We start from the raw sequence: 23,898 nt of genomic DNA, 5'->3' as shown, positions 1-23,898 counted from the left end.
TCGAAGAAAAGTCAGATTTGGTTAATTTAATAAGCAAATAGAATTCTTTTTTTAATTCAATATTCTTGATTAAAGTATTAAACTTACTGGGATCAAAATATATTTTGAATAAATTTGATGCTTATGATGAACTTACGATAGATTTGCGGATATATGAACTTATAAAATACTTAAAACAAGTAATATTTAAAGTAACTTAAATACAATATGTATTTTTCTGTGTGTATAATTATAATTTTTATTATAAATTAAAAAAACAATAAGTAATTCAAAGGAATCGAAATGTTTGTTACATTTATTTGAAATTTCGCATATCGTACAAACCACAAATTAAACAAAAAAATTGTATTCTATAAATATATTAATTTTTACATAAAACAATTATAAGTATAATAAAATTTATACGAAAAGTTATTCTATCGCGAAAAGATAATAATAATAAATAATTATGTATGCCGCAACAGAGGAGCATAATAAATTATTATTTTTAGCTTTATTTCTATTATTCTTATTTATATAATTAAAACAATTATTCAGTCTATTTTGGCGTGAACATGAATCTTCATCATATCTTCGCAAATAGATTAATTTATATTAAATAGATTTATATACATATATATAGAATAGAGATTTATATAAAATAGATTAATATAAATATTAAAGAACAGTAAATATAGCGTTTACGTGTGTAGAGCGTCTTTAATAATTGAAAAAAATGTCGCTGCACTTATTGATAACTGTACGCTACAAAATGATACTTCACACTTGCAGAGTGCATGAGACGTCTTGAAAAAGCCAACTATATTCCAGCGAATGCCTAGCGTGGAAGATTAAAAGACAAGGCAAAGAAAAAATAGTGAACACTGAGAAGCGAGTTAGTCAGAGTTGTGGCGGACTGAAACAAGACCAAATGAATAGCGGCCGGACTGGACCGCTGAAAATAAAACGCACTGGAGCAAAGGGTGGCCAGTCGAGCTTGTGAGAAGATGGTGGGAGAGCCGACGGCGATGTAAAACCAAAGCGGCTGCACGACGGTCTCCTGCGCGAAGGGAAGATGGGCCTTCTGCTCTTGCGAGGGGTGGGACGGGATCTTGTTAGCCCTGAACTTGACCGCGAGAATATCCAGTGCTTCTCTGCGGCAATCTCGAGTGGAAGGCTGGGCCTCGTGCCTATACGCTTCTTCATTAAACCGCGGCGACGTTAATTTTCGGCGGCTTCTTACGGCAGACGAAAAAGTTAATAGAAACTTTGACTTTTTATATCGCGAGATTTTTAGCCATCAAGCCGCTTGAGTTCTAGTTAATCCATTTGCGAAGATATGATGAAGATTCATGTTCACGACAAAATAGACTGAGCAATTGTTTTAATTATATAAATAGAGAAATAAAGCTAAAAATAATTATTTATTACGCTTTTCTCTGTTGCGGCATACAGAATTATTTATTATTATTATCTTTTCGTGATAGAATAATTTTTCGTATAAATTTCATTGTACTTATAATTGTTTTATACAAAAATTAATGTATTTCTAAATAAAATCAAGAATGCATCTGATTGAAATAGATATTAATATAGTTCCGTGGTTTAAAAAAGAAACGAACACATCTGCAACGGAAAATTACGATGTCAGAAATGTTCCGAGTTAAGCCATAAAGAGTGGAAAATGGTCAAAGTTTAGTAGATTAAATCTCGAAAGCGCACACAAGTTTGTTTCTCAGTTAATTTCAGAAGCTCGTGTCAACAAACTGGCAGTGGAAACTTGTACACTGCGTGTACCAGAAAATGTAGGATAGCGTGTATTTCCGGTGATAATTGAAACCCGCTTTTAGCCGCTTTTTGAAACTCTCTCTTGTCGAGGACCGCGCGTTACACGTACGCATTTTCCGGCGTGCGCTTCCGCGCGCGAGCTATCTTTAGTACCACTGTTATACAGTTACAGCACTCGAAAGAAACCTGAAAACGGTGCCGCCGATCTGTCTCGTGCGACCAGTCATCGCGGCGATCGTTTTAAAGTGGGCGCGATTCATGACCCGTTAATCTACGGCTGTGAAATGCGCGCGCTCGCGCGCGGAGAAAACGGCTTTCAATTTGTGAGACGCGTCAGCTGATCGCGCTAAACGCTCGCCGCCAAGGAATGTTTAGAAAACGAGTCGTAAATAGATAACGGATCAATAAAACCGCGGATACGTGAAGCCCGCAGCGCAATTGGGTTTACGATGTTACCGGCGACGTTATTACGCGTGCACGCGCGGGGAAAAGGTTCACGGCCGCGTCCGTGGAAACTAACGAGAAAGCGCGTGCGTTATGCTAATAACGGCGCGTAGGCCGAGACGCATTAAAATTGACGAGAACGGTGTTATTAGCTATTCTCTATTAGAAGTGAAGCTGCATAATTCAGTTGCCGATGGCATCTCCAACTCTTTCATACGCACTTTCTTCAAAAACTTTGAATCTTTAGAATCATCCGTGTTTGCTCGATGCGCTCACTCGATGCTAGACGTATCTGGGCGACGTATTCAAAGTTTCGCTAAAAATTTCTCGAGGATTCACGCAAATGCGACTCGCATGTCCAGTGCAAATATTTCGACTCATTGATTGCACATGATAGCACGTACTGTCATGGAGATGAAGCGCATATTATACAAGTTTGAATTGAATTGAATTGAACAACAGTACAAGGTTAATAATATAATAAAATATAAGCGCGGTGAATAGAAAGATGACACACCCAGCGAAGAGTAAATACGCTCGGTCGCGATATAACTTTGCTGACGCATAATTGTTGCGTAAAAATGACCCGATAACAAAATTCGATAATTGATATTTCGATATGGCGGAGAAGGACACCAAGATCTTATTAATATTTTGGCACGCGAAACTTTAAAATGTTCACAATGGAATTAGCATAAATTATTTAACGAGATTTCATTCTCAAGCTTCGAATGAGAATACGATTTGGTTCGTTTATTGCCTTCAAACTCACGTAACGCTGGATGGCACAATCGGATGCATTAATGTTCACAAGGATATTCCATGGCACGCGATGCTCGCAGATATTTTTTATCCTTTGCGAGTAACGAAGTTGATTGTACGATAAAAATTACATGAATAAGGAAATATATTTTTCAATAATAAAATTCGATATTAGAAATTTAACTTGAATATAAAGACGAGATTAACGCATCCGATTGCGCATCCTGTATGCCAAGGATTAATAAACACGCATTTCATGTACGTACAAGCATTGCCCGTCAAATATATTTCACTATTGTCCGATTGGCCGATTATACCGGCCGCAACCAGTACCTTCCCCTTTGAGATTTATCGCTCGATTTGCGTGTTCGGAGCGGCGCAAAAACACGGAGAAGGCGGAAACGCGTGTCCGTCGCGGAAAGCCGAGCGGCCGCGCGCCCGCTGCGAACGGACGTAATGACAAGGTCGCGATTCTGTCCGACCCGATCGACCAATTAAAGAGCAACCGCCGCGGCGATTAATCTCGGGGATTCGGAGCCGAAAACAGATCCGCGAAGCTCAGAATCCGCGCTGTGGCTCGCGTAATGGATTAACCCGCTCGTAAATTCCGTAACGGCTTCTCGTCGCGCATAATTGCGAAATTATGTCGTCGGCGACATTGCGGAATGCCGATTGCGCAAGAACAATTAAGCTTGTTAAAGCGCGCGGTGAGCGATAACTGCGGGAAAGTGCGGAATAATAATGTCCGGCTAATCATGTGCCTCCGTTATTTATTATCCAAGAATGCTGCATTCTCTGCAATTTTTTTTATTCAACTCGTGATCTGCGAATATAACGATCACGAGTCTGCAAATCACTGCGCTTGGCGTATCGCGCTTTACATACGTAATATGCTGAATAACGAAACATGTGTCCGGAACAATCGTGTGCGAATGTTTGAAAAGATCGAGTTTTGCAACGGATTTAGAAGGAAGTCGCAGAGATCGACGATATTACTCGGCGGGCATGCGAACCTTGCGTCGCCTCAAGGATTATCGTTGAGATTTCTCCTCTGTGACGGTTTTCATCGTGCAACCTTTACACGCTGGAAAGACCGCAGTTTCACATTACCGGCGTATCGCGCGCGGTGATATCGCCCGATTGTTCGTATGCCAGTAACGATGAGTATTATTTAAAGCGACTTCCTGCGAGTCCCACTTCGCGTGAAAGGAAGAATCATTACTTGCGGTACTCTTTCGAGCTACCGCCGGCGTTGCGCTGAAGGCCCCATATTGACCCAGAGACTGTGTGAGCTGAATTGCGTCTGCCGTAAAGCACGGCGCTCGGGATCATTCATGGGCGAAGTGCTAAGCGTCCGTGTCAGCGTCGCTGCGTCCCCGGCTTGTTACGTGAGAGTTTTCCGCCAGCGGGATCGCGGTTGTTAATGAAATAATATTAATTGTGTGGTAATTCATTATAGTTAATGGACAATTTGTGTCTCCCTGCATCTCGCTTGTTCTGAAACCTACTTTAGAAGATCTGTAATTTACGACGGAATATTCTATTTATAACTCTAATTCGTGCGAAAAGACTAGAATACGCGCGTATAAAACATGTATATTAATAATTTTTATATGTATATTTTAACTTTTCAGGTTTTATTTTTCGTCGCATAAAATAAGAGGATTTCCACCTTGAATTCTGATGCAAATTATGGGTCGGATTTGATGTCACGGTAATTTATGTCACGATTACGTGGGCTTTCGCAGTTTAAACTATGACATCTTTTCTCATTGTCTGTAGATTTTCTATAGAATGTCTCTTTAAATGAGAAAATGAGAGAATAATGTTCTGCAAAGAGACATTCCAAGGAGAATCTGTGCGGAATAAGAAAATATGTTACAGCCAATCGAGAGAGAGAGAGAGAGAAAGAAAGCTCTATATAAGCATCATTAATGCCGTTACGCAAAAGCAAGCAAACTTTATGTCAAGACGCTCAGAATTCTTTTAATTGAATTGTCAAAAAAAGCGGGAACCTGCTGACGAGGTCGGAATTTAGGTCGCAGCGTGCGAGCGACGAGTTTAGCGAGCGCTAAACTCGTGACTTTGTTTAAGTTAATTAACACAGGAGGGTTCGTCGGTCGAATAATTGCGATATCGTAGGCACGCGCGACCGTTCGATAGAGGATCGATGTTGCCGAAGGTATACCGTTACCGGACACTCGTCACTTTTGGCTCGTCGGTTGACGAGCGCGGCGGGCATGGAAATTGGAACCGTGTCGCCGGAAGTGGGGCTTCCAATAATGGCGAGGTACATAACGAGGAGTGTCTCGCGTTCGATCCCTCTGCGGGCGGAAGCCCGGCGTTCGTCGATTCGGCGCCCGGCGTAATTATCACGGCCAATTAATAGCGCGCCTTCAAGTGCGGGCGCTAGAAACGGTTTCATCCGAGTTGCACCCGCCGATCAATGGGAGATAATGCGCAGCGCTTTGTGCGGGCGACGGTGAAGTAACAGCGGCGTGTAATGGCATTTAAATGGGAAAAGCCTGGTATTCCGCTCGTCGAACCGTGAAGCGTTTCGCACGACTCGTGCGATCGTCGATTCTACACGCTTCGCATTGTTCCGAATTGATTAGAAAAGAGCGTGTTGCGTTAAACGGCGATGGATGGCGATCGAAGGGCCGCCTATGTGAACCGAACCGGCTCTATCGATATTTTAATATCTGACCGGCGTTTTAAATCTAGATGGAAATCATTGCTCAATGGAAGCGGAGATTTAAAGTAACGCGACATCGATTTCAGATGTTTAAAGCTAACGAGTCGCACCGCTGCTCGTTCAAACTGCAGCGTTTGCCAAGAAAACACCTCGGACGAGTCGATAAGCAACTAAGTTCGGTTGATTTAGTTTAAATAAAACTAGAGGTTCTCTTTGTTGAAAAGACTGCTGTGTGTATTGCGATATAATCAACATTACACGATTATTCTTAACTTTCATAAAAAATTTATGAACACCTACGGCTTCTTAAAATAGACAGGCAGAGATTTTTAATATGTATTATCGCGTACTATTTGATTAAAATAAGATTGCTCGAGGTACACATTTCTACTGTAGAATATAGTCCGTGGGATAAATGCAAACGAAGAGACACTCCGATGCCGCGAACACTAATAAAATCCTATTATTCAGTCTTCGGTTTGTATACGAAAAACTCTTTTTCACATAATTCTTCACAAACTGGCTTCCTCGCTGAAACTTCTCGTTATTCTACGTGACGTCATTTGCACACGGCAACGCTTCATTATTCTTATTCGATACAGTTCCATCCTTGATGCATATTAATGTCCCTCTTATTTCTCGCTCCAAGTGGCACATTCCAGACAATATGTTTTTTTTTTTCTCTCGCTCGAGCGACGTATATAGGTACAATATATAGCTGCTCTATCCGCGTATAAATTTAAGTCCGCGTATGTAAATAAATGACTACGGCGAGCGCGCGATCGACTCGCGCAATTTTCGATGAACACTTGCGACAGTTTCCGTCCACGACAGCTGATATTTGCGATGCGCGTCCAGTATCGCACTTGCGCGCGATCCGTTAGAAATTTCTCACGCTCGCCGGCCGGTAATTAGCGCGAAATTGCGATTTCACGCGCACGCTCGCCGGCTCGATTTCCTCTTCCATTCCCTCGCGATGTAACACGGATCGGTGGTTCGATCAGTTTTTTTTTTTTTTTCTTTTGCGCTCCACTCCATTAGAATCGGCATTCGACCGCTCGATCGATGCCCGAGCGATCTTATGACGCGCCGCGCCGCCTAATGTGCGGGGCAATGATGGCTTCGGATGGTTTCTCTCCCGTCACGTAAAAGCCGCTCGTTTACGCGAGGTAAACATAACGCTTTACGACGCACACACGCGAGATTATTTTCCCCCGCGGCATCGTTCGGCTACGTGAGATCGGAAACTCGATTTAGCGGGCGGATTAGACGCGGGGGTGCAATTTCTCCCCGGGAACACACTTAGAACTTGAACCTCGGCCGGTGTCACGGAAGAAGGCTACTCCTCACCGGCCTCTTGTTGTAATCGTCGTCGATGTCGTGGAGATCCGGCGGGTCCGCGAAGCCGCTGTCCTCGTAACGGGTGCAGCGTGAACCGGGCGATCTCGGCGGATGGACCGGATGTATGCTGAACGATCCAGGAAGGCGCATTATGCAAGAATAATGAAGGCATTAGAGCTGCCAGGATGCAGAGAATAACGCGATACAACTTGTGCAAACTTTTCCTCCAGCATTGCTGTTTTCGCAAGGAAAATCGCGTATGAGTGTGAAATATCGGGAGCAGCGGCGTCCGAAGAATGTTTCTCGTAAAAATAGCGTAGCTTTGTAAAAAAGAAATCATTGTTGCTAGCTCAAGGATGATCGCCGTGCGTCGCGTGATAACGTCCAATTACCGACATCGCGGTGGAGGAAATTTAAATTGTAGAAAATACGACGGCACGTCCTTCCGCCCCGATCATTACCTGGTGCATCTCGAGGGACTCGTTTCCAAGGGCTCGTCGTATCTGCGGGAGAGCATGGTGAAGTCACGATGAGCCGCTACCATTTTCTGCAGCCGCGAAATGATCTCGTAATCGGGCGTGCAGATTGGCTCCGACAATAACTTCGCCACGGAGACGCGGAAGCTCTGCAGCTGAGACAGGAAATGAGCGATTTACCAATTGAATCGTACGCGCACGCTCGCTCGTACGTCGGGCGAACGTACGCTCCGAACGCCAGCTTGTCCATCGCTCGCGCATTCCGCAAGTCTGAATAATTATATTCTTGCGCGCGAACGACGAGGCACATCTCAATTAGATTCTTTTGTGCGATATAAAAATATTTGACGAGTGAAAAATTTCTTTTAAAGAAATAAAATTTATGTCGCGTGTGCAAAATCCAATAAATTTCATAGATTCAGTAAAATTACATTGAAATTTTCGCCATATTGCGCGGAATTTCTTCGAATTAAACAATGGTATTTTTCTACATTGTGTCTCTTTTTCTGTAGATTTTTTATGAATTTATTTCTCATTAAATGACAAACGCAATGGAGGTATTAGCCGGGAGCTTAGTGCGTCCTACGCATTAATTTATTATAATTAACGTTCGAACTAAATCAAAATTCTGCAAAGACGAAGTTGTGGCGGCGACGTCGCGAGGTTGCAGGATTTATAGTCCTTTCATGGAGTACGCTGCGGCGCGAGCTTAAACCAAAAGGACTGTCTGCTTTACAGGCCGGCGATGCGCGCGTACGTGTCTCGAATTACTGTGCTGCTAAGTCAGCCCGAGTCGTTCTGAAACGAGCGTTACGCGCCCGACGGCAAGAGATATTCGCAATTACGCGAATGACTGTCATCGCGAGTCATTGAGATCGCCTCGATGAGTTAACGAGCCTCCCTTTCGCCCTTCCGCGGAGAGTATTAGAAACAAGTTACGCTCATCGACGCGCCCGCGGTTTCAATAAGAGATCAAAGCGCTTTGAATTCGCGGCGGAGGATCTATGGATTACTCGCGAAACGGCGAAATCACTCTCGGATTCGTGTCGCAATTATTGTTTAACGTCTGCGAATGGGATTGAAACGACTTTGTGCATTTCCCTTCAGAGGAATTGTTTAAAAAAGACTCGCATACGGAAAATATCGACGAGAAGTACGTACGAAATGTGCAATGCGTCGAGGCTGCGCCTCTTCGCGACGCCCGTCGGATTTTCACAGCCGATTTCTTTTGCGTAATTTAATCGCTCGCAAATCCGCTCTCGCGCACACGAATGACCATAAATCAGAATTACGTGAACACTGATGCGCGTGCCGAATACGCGATTTCGGCATCGAGACGTGCATTTTGCCGTTTTTCGACGTGCAAGGCAGAGCGCGATTCTCCGACGTTTACGCCTGAATTTATACGGCGTCCGTTTCAATCCACGGCAACTTTGTTTTATTTCATTTCATTTTTTATTCATATTAACGGTGGCATCAGCGGGCGGGATGCAAACGCGCACATCGCGTAATGCAATTTTAATAATGCGCCCTCACCTGCGACTCCCTCCGCGTGACCTCGGAGAGATTCTGCTTGACCTGAGAGAGCTCGTCGCGTAGGAGCTGTAAGGAATGGTCGTTTATCGATCTTTCCTGATCGGCTGTCTCCGCGGTCGTTCTCATCTGCTCCTTCGCCATCGTCAGCTTTCGGTTGTAGCGCGTCCTCAACATCTCACTCTCCACGAGCCGCTTCTGAAGCTCCTCTATCTTCCGGCTGCGTTCCAGCGCGGCTATCTGCTCGCGGCAAACGCCGTAAAGTGGGTTAAAACGCCTGATCGATAGTTTGCGGATTATGAGAGGCTCTCTCGCGCGCGCGGCTCGCGAGGAGAATTTCGTTCGGCAATTTTATTCTCCCGATATATATGCTTCACCCGACGCGCGAAACCGATTTAACAGCTGCTTTCTCCGAGCGAACGGCGAAACGGCAACAGTGCCGAGTAATTGGATTATCAAGTGGTATCCTTGTTCGCTGACGAGGATAAACTCTCGTAAGATAATTGCGGACACGCGGAAATTGCGTTTAAACGCGGTCAATCGCGGCGTATCGTCGCGATTGTCATTAACTGCGCAATCGCGGCGAAATTGCCGCACGTACTTTCGTGCATATTCCGCGTGGCATTCGGATTTATCTGATTGTGAGAAAGCACAGGGGGGACTCTCGAAATTACGTGCCTTGTAATCCGCGGCTTCCGTCAGCTGTGCGCTCAACTCCCGATTCCGCGATTTTTCCTCCGACAATTGGATCTGCAGTCGCTCCACCTGTTTCACCAGTTTCTTCGCGCTGAAAGACAGGAAGGAGAGTCACTTGTATCTTTCCTTATATATATATATTTTTTTCAATTCGATATCACTGGGAGAAACAACGCCTTCGACGAGCCCATGTGTGCGTTCGATGCATGTAAAAACGAACTGCCGGCAGAAGTGGCCGGTGCTCCGCCGCGTGGAAAAATCACGCCGCATCGAACGTACGAAGCCGTGCTCGGTTGGTTAAATTTTCCAATAAACCGCGGCTCTATATGTCTCGCGCTGCGACAGCTGGTCGATAGACGTTATTTCCCCGCCGAAGTCACGCGTTCGACAGAGAGTATCGGGATTAGTGTCAATTGTAATATCAATTAATTATCGATATGATTCTAATTCCCAATTACACGAAGTATAAGCGGACGGTTGTCACAAACGGATTCCGAAATATCGCGAGAACGTTGTGCATTCGCGCGCAGAGAAAACGCGATTAAATCCCGCGCATGCATGTAATAGTTATAAAATAGCTCCGACAAATTGTCCGAACTCCGATACGCTCTCGCGAAGGGGAGTTTGAAATTTTCCACTGGAAATTACTAGAATCGGCCCGGGGGGGCCGTTCGGCAACAAACCGTATATTCGCCTCGTCCCGCTCGCTCTGCAGCAGCGACTTCATTCGCACGCTATCCTCCTGCAGAGATAGTTTCCTGCGGAGAAGGTCCAGATGCAGGTCCCTGCGCTGCAATTGCTCCCGTAGGGTTCGCACACGACGTTGCAACTGATAGACCACGGAAGTCTGCGCGACGGAGAAAAAGAAAGACAGAGCATTTGTCAGGCGCGCTTATCGAAATCGTTTTTTCGCAGGTAAAATGTGACAGCGTGCGCAAATTATTGCAGAACGTAAAAAGTGCCGCGCTCAAATTTTCTCGTGCCGCCGTCGACTGGTATTCGAGTGAGAATACGTTATGATTGTTGGAGGGATGTGACTCGTGGTGTAAAATAATAGTGATTATTTATACACATTGTGATGACGCTCTTCTGATAAATATAATTGGATCTACAATGTTTGAGGCTCAGCTTTTGACGATGGCAGCGGAGTTTGCGACAAAATTTGAGATGGAATTCCGCTTACAATTTTCTGCTGCAATTATACATTTTATTACAAATCCCAAAAAATACATGGGAAATATATATTAGTGATGCGCATGTTTTATGCACGTATTTCTCTTCCTCAAAGTTTTTGTGTTGCACAAAGTTATAAATAGATTTCCATCTCGAACTCTCTCGCAAATTATATAATCGCTTAAGTGAATATTATTCATAAAATGAGGAAACGTCCCTTCAAAGGGGAAATTTTCTTTTGCTCGCGTGTTATCGAAGATTATTTAATTAAAAGTTGGCGCATCGGGACGAGCGTCCTATTTTACGGCAAAAAGAGCTGCAATATCGACGCGCCGCGGGCAGCGTCATTGGATTCCACGGAACCCAATGGAGTGGAACTCTATTACGCGATATTTCCGATAAACTGTCAATTTGAGCCAACAATTATGTCGCAAGCAAAGCACACACCGAAACGCGGTCGCGCGATACATCGGGGAAGAAACCTCGAGAACGGAGGAATGAAAAGCGCCTCTCTACAACAGTCAAAGATATTCTACGGGACGAAATGAGCGTCTACGGATCAATGGGGAGAGAGATGTCTGAGGATGCTGCGTGGTTTCTCTCTAAGGCGCTTTGCTCGCGCCGGCGGGCTTACTTCTTTCAGACAAGGAAGCTCGTGGAACGATCGCTCGCGCCGAATCCTCGGCAGGGTCGTGTAGCTGCAGCACAAATACTGCGGCGTGCCGTAAGCGCGCGATTTGCACGACAAAGAAACACAGAACAAAGGGAAAGACGTTAGCAACGTAACAGCGGCAACGAAAAGACGTAATATCGATTGTGCGCCCTTCACCTTGTCGACCAGCTTGTCGGTCTCCAATCTGGCCAGTTGCTCGGCCCGCACCAGCAGCGACTCCGTCTGCAGATCGATTCCGATTTCCTGAGAGATTTCGTCCATCTGCATGGCCTTGCCCAGCCGGTCCAGGAAAGTCACGAACTGGAAAAATCGTGTGTCAAAATCAATCCTAAAATTGACGCCTTGGTAGAGAACAAATGTTGTGAGATCAGATTTGTTACAGTAAAGCTGACGTTTTCCGTCAAATTTGTGAAATATTATTTCAATCGGAGATTGCTTTCTTCGGGGAAAAATTCAATTTTTCCCTTAGGTTTGAAGAGAAATCGAATAAACCGACGCTCTTCAGCTTCCTGTTCTCCACGCGTCAAGATTGCTTTAACATTTCCGAGAGATAGAAAAAATGTTTGAAATCACCGTCTGCTTGTCCCTGCGTAAAGATTCTCGTGAAAGTTCGCTGCTCGTCAGTTCAGACTCCAATTTGTGTATCTTAGCTTCCAGAGCGGCGCGTTCCTCTTCCAGACTGCGCACCTTCATCATCGTAGTTTCGACTAACTCGGTCTGCCGATTCGTTGACTCCGTCGCCAAATTTACCTTCTCCCGAAGGCCTTGTATTTTCTACAATTTCCGTAAAAAAAAAAAAAAATCGCATTCGTGACATGAATTTTAATATCGCGCTAATTGACACACGCCAAAGCCAAAAATATGCAAATCTTTTCAGAGATGTTTTCATAAATTTCTTGATGCGCAAATAGAAAAAAAGTATGTAAAATATATAACTCTTCGCGGAGAGATAATTCATATGTCGAAAGCTTTCATAAAACTGCAGAGTCATTGTATGTGTGGCTTCGGCGTGAAGGATGGCGAAAGGATAAACCACCAGCGACTGATCCTTGCTGTCCGCCAGGACCTCCCGGATGCGATCCTTGATCGCGTTCTCGTGGGACTCCACGAATCGGTTAGGCGTGCTTATGAGGATCGCTACGGATTCCAGGAGATGACGCAGCTCGTTCTGCACGCGTTGCGTCTTCTCCTCGCGGGCTTTCAGGTCCTCTGCAAGAGCGACAGGCCGGTTATCAAAGGCGCGCAGGGCGGAATCGATCTGATGGGCGGTTTACCTCGTAATTGGCAGATCAGTGCCTCCTGATTGGATATGTTCCCCGTTGCGCTGGTTAAACTCCTGTTCGCGTTCACCAGCTTGTCTCTCAGATCGTTCGTATCCTTCTCCGCGACTCGATATTGCATCTCCAGGCACTCCTTATCCTGATTTAGCGAAATAATTGATGGCACAATATTCGGCGACTTTATCCCAATCTCATTAAACAGAAATAATAACAGAATTCACACATATCGAAGCCTCTAATAACGACATATTTTGATTGATATCCAAAACATATTGAAAATAATGCAAAAGTTTTCATCGTTGTTTTCTTTACGCGGAAAATTTACGCCGAGACAGTGGAAACTTTTGCTCCCAATATATTTATCTCCCAATATATTTATCTCGAAATTGACTTTGGAACTGATCGAGACGAATAGAATTCTGATCATCCCCATACAGCACACAAAGATTGCATACACATTGCATCAATCTTTCATCGCAATGTTGCAGCAATATTGCAAATTCACTGCAAAATGTTGTTGCATCATTGCTGTGGGATTGCAGCAACGTTAAAATGTTCGCTTTTAGGAAGATTGTAACGAAATGTTACAGTAATATTGCAATGTAATAAATTTGCAATATTGCATTGTTATTGCAATCTTAGAATAATGTTGCATATATTTTTATTGATTCGGACATTTATCTGTTCGATTTTTGAACAATCAGTTCAATATCTGAATTCCCTGTGTTGAGGTCGTATCAGAAAAATTAAACTGATAAAAATAATTACTATGTCTTTAATCTTACTAGCCGCTCTTTGCAAGTTTCATATAATCATCATAACTAAAACTTAAATACGAGATAGATTTTGCAACGCGCGTTACATAGCGGTAAACGAACGAACTAGCGATTACCGAATATTGCTATTGCAATATTATTGGAATGTTGCTGTCACATTCTCATGAAATATTACAATTACAGGTTGCAATAATGTCTCAACAATATTACATTGCAACTTGCAAGATTGTAACATTGCTGCAGTGTAATTGCAATGTTCTGTGCTGTATGGGTCGTGCCTGACGTAAGCGCTCTATGTCGACTAGCTGAACGGACAGCTGCCTCTGCAGCTGCTCCTTCTCCGTGGTGGCGCGATCGAGGGCGTCCCTGCAAGTGCGGAAATCCACCTCGACGCCCGTCAACTGCGTCTCGACGTTCGCGCTCTTCGTCCGCAGCCGGTTGACTTCCTGCACGAGCTCCTCCGCCTTGTGGATCACCGTCTCCGGACTGTGATGCGCCGTCTCGCAGTACTCGGCGTTCAACGCGTGTGCCAGTCTCCGCACGAAATCCTGTCGAAACGAGGATGAAGATGCAACGGTGCGTCTAGAAGCGAATCGATACGGCCGACGGCGTGGCTATCAATCGCGCGCCGGAGCGCTTTACGGCACCTGCAGATTCAAGCGCGCGCGCTCCTTCAGCTGAATCTCCTCCGATATGTTGTGCTCCAGTTGTCGGATTTTCTTGTCGTACTCCCTGACCTTCTCTTCGTGGTACTTCACGTCACGTTGCAAGCCCTGCATTGTAACTTCGGTTCTGCCCTGGGACGCGTACAAATTCCTCTCCCTCTCCTCCAGTTCCTGAAAAATCGCTATCCGAGTCTACAAGACGCATCGATCGCGGATTCTGCGAATCGGGATTTCTTTTTTTTTTAGCAAAAAGAAGAAAAGCGAGTGTGCGCGAGGGAGCCCGGAATAATCGTGCGCCCGTTACGAAGACAAATTAACCTGAATGCGCTTCTTGAGGCTCGAGACGACGGCATTCTGCCGGGCCGCTTGCTCGCGCAGCTGGTCAGCCTCCACTTGCAGCTCGACGACCCTCTGGTCCCGCGTTCTCGCGACGTTCTTCATCTCCTGCAGCTAAACGAGGAGGACCGAGGCGTTGAATTAATAATGTTTCGCGCGGAGCGGTGGACCGATAATCGGTTTACCTCGGACATAAGCCTGTCTCGCTTGTACTCGAGGGCCGCCAGCTCGCTTCTCAAGGTGGTCGTCAGATCGTGAGTCATGGTGTCGTCTGGATCCATCTGAGACCAGACGTTCAGCGCGTTGTTATTGCGACGCGGCGATAAGACGGAAACCTTTTCACTGTACCTCGTTTCGGTATAACAATTTTTGTAGAAAAATAAGTCAGACACGTCGGCTATAATTATTCTGCGAATTTAAGGTCTCTTGAAATAACATCCCTGCGTTTAGATTCGCCGACTATTAAACGATTGAATAATCCGTGCGTAGAGAGTCGATGATAGACATGTTTGCTTATTTATTACAGTCGTCTCGACAAATCTCTCGGCGTAGCCGCGCTTTATACAAGTTAAAGTAACGATTGCTGTAAATTATCAAGCTCATCGCGCGCCACGTCAGAATTCCCGTTTGAGTCCTGTCGCGGACAGGGGCGTCCGTAAAGAGAGTCGTAAAGAAAGTCGCTTTATTTCCCGATGCCTCCTCGCCGAGGACCGCTCAATGCTCGAAAGCGTCGGTTTAAAGCCGGGAATAAATTAGCGGCTGCCCGCGGCTTCTGAAGCTTCCGACCTTCGACCTTTGTCTCGCTCGCAGAGAGCACGCGGGACTCGCGAGCACCGCACGTTGCCGGCGTAACGACACCCATTTCAGTCTCTATCTCACAATGCGGCTCGATTTGCGCCTCGGTCATTAAGTACGTCTGCGTGGAAACGCCGGATTGCAGAATGTCGACTACAAAGTTAGCTCGCCTGATGAGTAAGCTTGTTAGCGGTTATTCTTAGAACGCTATTTCGAATCATTTGTCTTAAAGTTTCTGCAATAAAATTGTACAACCCTCGTGCGGCTCGTTATCGCGATACGTTATTTCGGGAACGAATGCCTTGACGAAACTGCAAAATCGATCCTCCGTCAATGAGAATATCTTTGAAGGGAATTCCAACTGGCGTTTGCTACTTTTGACACGCGAATCGACCGCCGTCTTTCACTCAAATCCAATTTTGTAAAATGATTGAATTTGTTCATTTGTACATTTTCACTTTTGAGCGCAACAACGCGCTATCGATATTTTCGCGAAAGACAATATTGAAGAAGACTATTAAATTGTTCGATTGCCCGTGGCAATTCAATTGCAAAGTACATCAAAAAATAAAAAAATATATATTTTATTTTCACAACATATCGATATTCAACGATGACACGCCACCGCAAGGGATCGCGTTTTACGCAATCATGTAGCGCGATGACGCGGAAATATTTTCGGACCAATTCGTCAAGAAAATAAATGCAATTTGTTTGCGGCGCGAAAAATGGATCCGCCGATTATCTCGGTGAAATTTGACGCGATGATTCGTTATTAAACTGAATCGAAAGGACGCGCGTGTCACGCGAGAGCGAAAAGAATCGAATTATTATTATTAAGCAACGATGCGTCTGAATATTTATGTCGGTAATTTCGACGTCAATTATCGCCGCTCTAATTAAATATTTCGCAGTACTAACTGATCGCACCGAATCGGCCGCTTTTATCTCGTTTTGATACCGATTTACGTTCGGCGCGTTTAATTACTTTTCAATAAATCCAACCCGCCGCGCGAATTCGCGCTGGAATTAAATGCGTCCCGTCGAATTATTTTCGCGACGCGAAATTAAGTCCAAGTACGCGCAGGGATTCAACGGGAATTTATTCCGCCGTTAATTACGATCATAAGCGGATTAGGATTTAGTGTGTAAAAAGCAGGTCTTTTTACATTCGCCTTTCTTCCACCCATTTCTCTCTCTCTCTCTCTTTCTCTCTTTCTCGGTCCTATTTGTGAGCTTACGAACGGATTGTGCAATATAACTTCGCGATAACTATCTTATTTCGAAAGTCGGAAACGAGATTATAATGGAATAAACACGGCGCAAAGTTGTAAATGGGAATATCTTCATGCATAGGGAATCCGCTAATTACACATTCACTCTACAAGCGAGACATTTAATATCTGAAGCTGATTGAATTGCGTTTGTTCGACGAAAGAAGCTCATTCCACTTTAATGGTGCGCCAGTGTAAATTAAGCAAAATTAATCAACCAAATTAATTGAAATTAATAAATCGTTCAACTATCGCGAGCTCAACGCGATTCTATTAGCAGCTACGAGATTTGAAAACCAGTGCGGAAAAATGGCGGTGCGATATTTCTGTGCGAAGCGCGTGTCGCCGATTGTTCTCGCCGGATTAGAATCCGACTCCGAGGCCAAGGTGTCCCATTCAGCGTAACTCGCTCGCTCGGTAAACAGAATCAACTACCTCGACTCGCCCGCCGAATCCATCCTGCGCGTCCCCCGCAGGAATTTCCGCCGCACAATTGTACTTATCGCGCTCCCGTATTCCTGCCGGCGCGCTACCGTCCGCTCTTGATTCAGATAGTACTTAACAGGGTTCGCGCTCGGTGGTCCGCCGGTAGCCAGATCGCAGATAGTGTTTCTACCCTCTTTTCCCCTCCCCCCCCCCCTTCCCTCCCGCCGTCGCCAGCCCGAGAGAACTGGCTGCGACCGTCGCCAATTTCCAGGACAATCGGATGCGCGCGGCACAAGCAGTTACGACAGCAAAGTTTCGTCTGCCTACGACGGCGGATTACGTGACCCGAATCTCGCCGCCGTCGCCGCCGCCGCCGCCGCCGCCGCCGCTGCCCGGGGCGACCCCGCGACCTACCGCCCACGACCTCATCCAGGTATTCAGGTATACATCTGCTACACGCGAGAATTCGTGTTCGCGAAATCCACGCTCGCTGGATATCGGGCTGGGAAATGCCGCGCGGTACAATGAAATACACCTCGCGAGTTCAACAGATCGATGCTTCCCCGCAGCGATATCGCGCTAATAATTCGCGCTGTAAGCGCGGAGGACACTCCGGGCACTCGATTGCCGCGAAATATAAATATGCAGAAGCCGAAAGACAGTCGGGCCGGAATCGGCGCGTGGTCGAATGTTTTTTTTTTTTTTTCCATTTCGTTCTCGGCAAATCCGCTGTTTTTTAGCTGATTAAAAAGCTTTCACCGCACAGCTTGGAGCGCGCGGTGCCGAGAAGAAAATCAAACACGGCGTGCGGTGGTATTTACGCGATGCGTATTGATCGGCGGGGGGGGGGAGGGGGGGAGTGAATTAATGTCTATTAACCGTTCAGACGTATGCATGAGCTATTTAATTCAATGCGCTCTATCTTCCTGGGAATCGGATTGAAATCAGTATCCTATGCGCCCCCGCGTCAATTATCGCGCGATTCAATTGCGCGACCCGGTCGCCGACCGGGCCGCGCGCGCACAAACGAGATCGCCATTATCTCTCCTCCTCCCCCGCGCGACCCGAAAATAGTTTCAATGCCCGAATGAGATAGCGCCGTTTTCATGCGGAATGCCGCGAATTTCCACGGTGGTTAAGTCCAATAATATTGAATACCCATTATTCCCCGCCGCCTATAAATATCCCGGCACTCTCTCCCTCTCGGAAACTGGCGCGGGAAACAACCGCGCGGGATGAGCGCGACCTATTTACCGCCGGCGGCATTTACTCCGAGCGGAGCTCGCGCAAGATATCCCATGCACGTATATAAAAAATTTGTAAATTTGCTACCGAGGTGTTTTTTTTTTCCCCCGGGCACTCCGCCGCGCGAGCTGAAAATTTTACACGCGTAATAAAACCGCAATAAATGTGCAACGAGAGCGCGTGAGCGTTTTCAAGAAATACCCGCTCTGTTAACGCAATGTAAATCCTTCTCGTTAAACATTAATGACACGCGCCGCGGAGTTTCGCAGTTCGTTAAAAATGAGAAGGTTGTCGCGTGAGAGTAAAAAGTGACTCTTGCGATACTTTTTTATCGAGTTCATCTGCGTAAAATGTCCACGCGACGTTTAAATCTGTTTTCCTCGCTACTTTTAAGAAAGCGCTGCGAGTAAAAGTTGCATTATAACGCGTCGAGGAATTTTTCAAATGAGATGTAATACTTCATTCAAATGCGAAGAATGCGGCGGAACGGGAATTTTGCGAGACGAAAGGTTGTCGAAGCGGTCAGAATATGATATTGCATTTTTGGAAAACCGCGAGTCGAGTTACGCGCGTTTTTCGTGCGATACACCGGCGCGTTCGATCACCGCGATATTGCAACGTTGTGTCACGGCACTGTAACGAATGCAGTGCAGCCATTGAATTTTCTTTCGCGCGGCACACGCACACGCAAGCGGAGCTCGCACCACGAACGCGGAAAGTAATTACACTTACCCATTTTTTCCGTCGATGATAAATATTCAACTGGATCGGTTTTTTTAATAAGAGCAGAGATGAACTCCGTCCGCTAAAGTTTTACATGGAAATATCTCGTGTATTTTATTACAAACCGACGGAATCTCTTAAATAGTAAAAAGATTGCTATAAAATGTAAAATCCTGATTTTCTACAAAACTATTAAGTTGCTAAATTATTTGTACTTTAATGCTTAATATTTTACAACGTAAAAGTTTAAACATCCTAACGCGTGCACTACTGTGTCGAATAATTACGGAAGGCAGAGATCTAAATTTGTTCCGGAAACTAATACTCGTAAGTTTGCCGGAATCAACATGTAATTAAAGCTATGTAAATACCGATACATTAATATTCTAGCAAATATAGCCACTGTAGAATGTTGCATCGATTTATTCGTTTAGCGTAATTACATAGCTACACACGCCAGAGAATAACTGGTTGCCGATAAATAATAAATACATTTCTATTCGTTTCTCATACAAAGCGTTATAATTGTAACTATTATTTTTATGCATAATTTAAAAGGGGATGTATATTTTTTGTGTTTGCAATTGGCACAAGGAAAAATGTCTAGAATATTAATAACTTTAAAAAAGGGAATAAAGCTATTGTATTCAATTAATATATTTTATTATAAAAATCGTTTAATTAATTTTAATTAAATTGTATTATCCACAATTCGCTGTGAATTATCACGTAGCATATTGCCATTTTTGTATAAATTTTATTCAAATAAATTACAGTAAAATGAAATAACGCAGGCAATATTAATAATAATATTCTATTTGAAACTTTGAAGTTTTAATAAGAGTTGATAAACGGCGAGATATATTTTAATTTTTAATCAAGTATTGTACAAAAATTGAAACTACGTAATATAATTTCTAAATCTACGCGAACATTCGAAGACAAGAGGAAACATCTCGGAAACCAGGATATCCAATCACACATAAACGCGATAAAAAAGAAACTCGCACTGACGTGAATTAAATGCCGGGGCGAATTAAATCGATAAAACTGGATTTAGCGAATTGCGCGCAGCTCTCCCTTCCATCGCGCAACCGAATAAGATAAGTCGGTACCTTGAGTCCTGCCCAATAAATTAAGATCGGCTTCGAAAGCACGCGACAGCGCGAGCGAGGGCGGCAGCGACAGGTGAAATCGATTCCCCCGTGCAACACTATGGCAACGCGACCCTCGTTCACGCGCGAGTCGATACGCGCTCGCGATTTGCGAACAGGTCGAAAGCCTGGCGCCTGGCGAAAAGGAACGATAATGACGAGCGTGACGGAATCCCCGAGTGCAATTAAACGCGCGAGTCGTCTAATTGGACGGCGATGCGACCTCGAGACAAGATATATATTCTCGTTTGGACAAGTTCCTAATTAAAGATACAGGTTAGCTCGCGCGGCACTTAATTCGTTTCTTTGCTGTGATTGAATTCACTATTGGATACATTGATTTTTTAATATTAATATATTTTTATTTTTAAAAATTATTAGTAAAATTGTGATATAATTATTTGACAACACACACTGCACTTTGTACTATTTACACTTGTATTCTAAAATTATATAGTGCAGAAAAAAAGTGCATTTTTAGATACTAAAGCAGCTTTCAATAATTTAAAAAATTGACGTGTGTGCAAGAATCTTGCAGAGAAATTAAAATTATTACTGCCAAGTGCGATGCCCCGATGTGAATTCTCTCCGGCTAAAAATAGCTTGTTTAAGACTGACGGACACAAAGTGGTGAATCGATACATTAGCAATCAAAGCCCTATCAAATAATTATGTTAATCACAAAGTAATCAATATCTCACATTTCCGTTATCGATCTGTTGCCCTTCGACGGACGCTCTGTATACGTACTGGCATGTACACAATGAGGCTTTGCGGCGGATGATACGCGTATGCACGTGACCATACGTGCGATTAGCATATGCGAAATGTATAGGTGTACGTTACATCTACGTGATGCAGAACAGAGGGGGCGATAAGCCAGCGGTGTAGCTCGCAGCATATCCCGTCTCTGTTCGCTCGTAAACTTTGCCCGAAGAAACTATAAGATTACAACTTGTTACACACATTCAAATACACGTGTAACTTGCGCATCGAAGAGATATACGAGTGATTTCAAACGAAAAGCAAGCCTGCATATTATTATTCTTATTGTGTAAATCTATTTAGCAGAATGCTGGTGCAATTGCATGTGAAGACTTCACTCGCCACAAAAAACGTGTATGTAACAAGCCAGGAAAAAACAATGCGGACACCTTTCATTTCTCCATCTCAGCGTTTAAGAGGATCAAATAAGCTTTAAACAATGGCATCAGCGCGCATTATCTTTGCAAATCCGCGTACCCTCGTCAGTCCGTTGCGGTCTGTTTGATAAAACGAAAAGCTTACAGTAGCAGTCTCATAATTTCCACTGAGCTTGATATAATTACTGACTCCTCGTGCGCTCCTCGTACTTCTACTTTGCACCCGTGCGAAGACCGAGATCGGAGAACAAAACAGAGCGTGCTTTTGAGAGAGTGTGCGTGCACCGATAGAGAGATCGCAGGTGAGAAGCGCGGGCGGAGTGCGTCGATTGACCTTCTGGGGCGAGGAGATGCAGAGTGTCTCAAAGATCCTCAGGTCCTCCTCGATCGTCTCCTGCGCATCTCGCGCCTCCTGCGTCTTGGCATCGTCGGACGCCATCATCCGCGAAACGATGAGCTTTCAGATGGTCAAAGGAAGAGCGGCGCGGACTCACCGCGTACTATCGCGAACAAACCCGGGAGAATGAAAACCGACGGAGCGCCTCCACCGAGCGGTGGTTAAGCGCCGACGAGCGTCGCGACGGCGGCCGCCGCGGCGAGGCAATTGTGACGCATCGATCGGAGAAAACAACCGCGCTTTCTTCGCGGTAAAAAAGCCGAGGTTTCAGCCCCTTTCGTCAAAGAACGCGGCTTTTGCATAGGCTGTGTGCCGCTGGCGACCTGATTTCTGAGATTTCTTCTTTTTGGGGACACTCATGCCCGCATCGGCGTTAGAACTTTAGCCTAGTTGTCCTACTTTTGTATTTTCTATATACGCAAGTAAAAAGTAGGACGATGTTATCTCCGCGTTTATCACTTGATTTAATGAAAACTTCCAAATTTTGCAGGTATCGTTATTCATAATGCTTGTGTTGCTGCGGTGGGTTGTAATTTATTTTGACAATATTTACGCAAAATACGCGTGATAAATGCATGTGCTGTATTCAGCGAATTAACGATAAAATAAGTTAATAAAACGATTTTGATAATAACATCAACAGGAACATGAAAGCGTGTTCCCGTTTTATCGTCTCTTTAAAATTTAACCTTATTTGATTTTCATTATTTGCATGCTTTAATTGCACATGAAAAAGAAATGTAATTATTTTTAAAATAGAATAAATTGACATGTTTTATAATAAATAATTAAATATTATACATTTAATATTGCGGTGAAAAATGTTAATTTTTATACACATTTTTTATTTCGTTCACTTTCTATCAGTAAAATAGCTAATTTTCTAAATACAAATAATTTAATCTGTTTAAATGTTAATGAAATGTGGCAATATCGTTGATTATCAATAATTATTATGCTATATCTTTCAAGAAATGTAAACATTTAAAACTTTTTCTGTTTTATTTTTCTCATAAAAAGTTTTGTTGTATAAAAGATAAGGATATTTTCTAATCTAATCGAATATTGTTCTACACGCGCGTATGCAAAAATTAATATGAAACGCCATCTACTGTGCAATTTTGCTATTGCAGTCTGTATTATCCTCAGTTGCAACATTGTTCGTAAGATAAGTGCACATTGAAAACTTAATACTGCAGATTTCTAATAGAGGTCTCTACTATCATTCATCTCCGTAACCAATTTTTCTCAAAATTAATAAAAATAATTTAAAACTTACCGATGATGCGCAGCAGCGGAGTTGTAGTTTCACAAACGTTGTCCTGCAAAATACAAATTATTCACATTATATTAGTGCCCAACAATCAATATTTATAAATATTAAACATTGTGTAAATATTCTAATAAATATTCTAAAATATTTTCATATATTGTATTATAAAATGACTCCCAAAATGCTGGACAAATATCGCGGAAACAAACGATTTTATAAATAACAAATAATTATAAAGAATAAAATAAAGATGATAAATTTACCTTGCAGTTGCTCCGCCGTCGCCAGACGCCCCCCGGGCCTCCTCCTCCTCTCCATCGTGGCTGATCGTGGCTGCTTTTCCACAACATTCGCGAAAATATAGATAATTATGATTGCGCGTGAATCAATCATCAGAACACAACAATCGCGTAACACTTTTCGCGGTGCTTCCGCAATATTTTCGACACATTCGCGACACACGCTTTATCACATCACAACACTCGCGCGACGCGTGTTTTATCATATTACAACAATCGTGCGACACTTTATAATACTTTCGACATATAACTTGTCATCTCATGATGAAGAAATAACGCAAAATTACACGAATTTAGAAGAGATTGTTCCGTTCGACGTTCGTCTCACAATGGCAATGAAGAAAAATCAAAAGGCGCGCGGCCAACTTCATTTATCACATTCGTACTTATGGCAGATTTACAGTGCCTCTAACGTTTGAGACGCAACTTGCCGATATCCAATGAGAAGACGCATTTTCTAGGAACTTTGTGCAATGCTATATTTCTCCAGACTTAATAAACTTTTTTCATTGGATATCGCAATTGTACATCAGATAATGAATGTAGTATGAAT

At 43.9% G+C, this 23,898-nt stretch overlaps 1 protein-coding gene across 2 annotated transcripts; it reads right to left on the bottom strand.

The window, feature by feature from the left end:
* Positions 1-5,875: 5,875 nt before the first annotated feature.
* On the bottom strand, positions 5,876-23,675 carry LOC105677791 (coiled-coil domain-containing protein 170). Of its 2 annotated transcripts, XM_067353755.1 has the most exons (16): positions 23,310-23,675; positions 21,711-23,095; positions 14,803-14,898; positions 14,600-14,731; positions 14,264-14,452; positions 13,895-14,164; positions 12,835-12,979; positions 12,597-12,769; positions 12,134-12,334; positions 11,717-11,860; positions 11,522-11,599; positions 10,398-10,561; positions 9,697-9,805; positions 9,022-9,258; positions 7,471-7,640; positions 5,876-7,136 (listed from the first exon to the last, which is right to left on the bottom strand). In XM_067353755.1, exons 2-16 carry the CDS (start codon positions 21,816-21,818, stop codon positions 6,995-6,997), a joined length of 2,358 nt encoding a protein of 785 aa, XP_067209856.1. In that variant the 5' UTR covers positions 21,819-23,095; positions 23,310-23,675; the 3' UTR covers positions 5,876-6,994. The 2 variants fall into 2 exon arrangements, with proteins under 2 accessions (XP_067209856.1, XP_067209855.1); XM_067353754.1 differs by lacking the exons at positions 5,876-7,136; positions 7,471-7,640; positions 21,711-23,095; positions 23,310-23,675 and adding an exon at positions 17,122-21,680 and having other exon boundaries at positions 9,230-9,805.
* Between the last annotated feature and the right edge of the window lie 223 nt (positions 23,676-23,898).

Source organism: Linepithema humile, chromosome 4 (assembly GCF_040581485.1).
Source record: "Linepithema humile isolate Giens D197 chromosome 4, Lhum_UNIL_v1.0, whole genome shotgun sequence".
Lineage (NCBI taxonomy): Eukaryota > Metazoa > Arthropoda > Insecta > Hymenoptera > Formicidae > Linepithema > Linepithema humile.
This window is presented reverse-complemented; position numbering and strand designations above follow the sequence as displayed.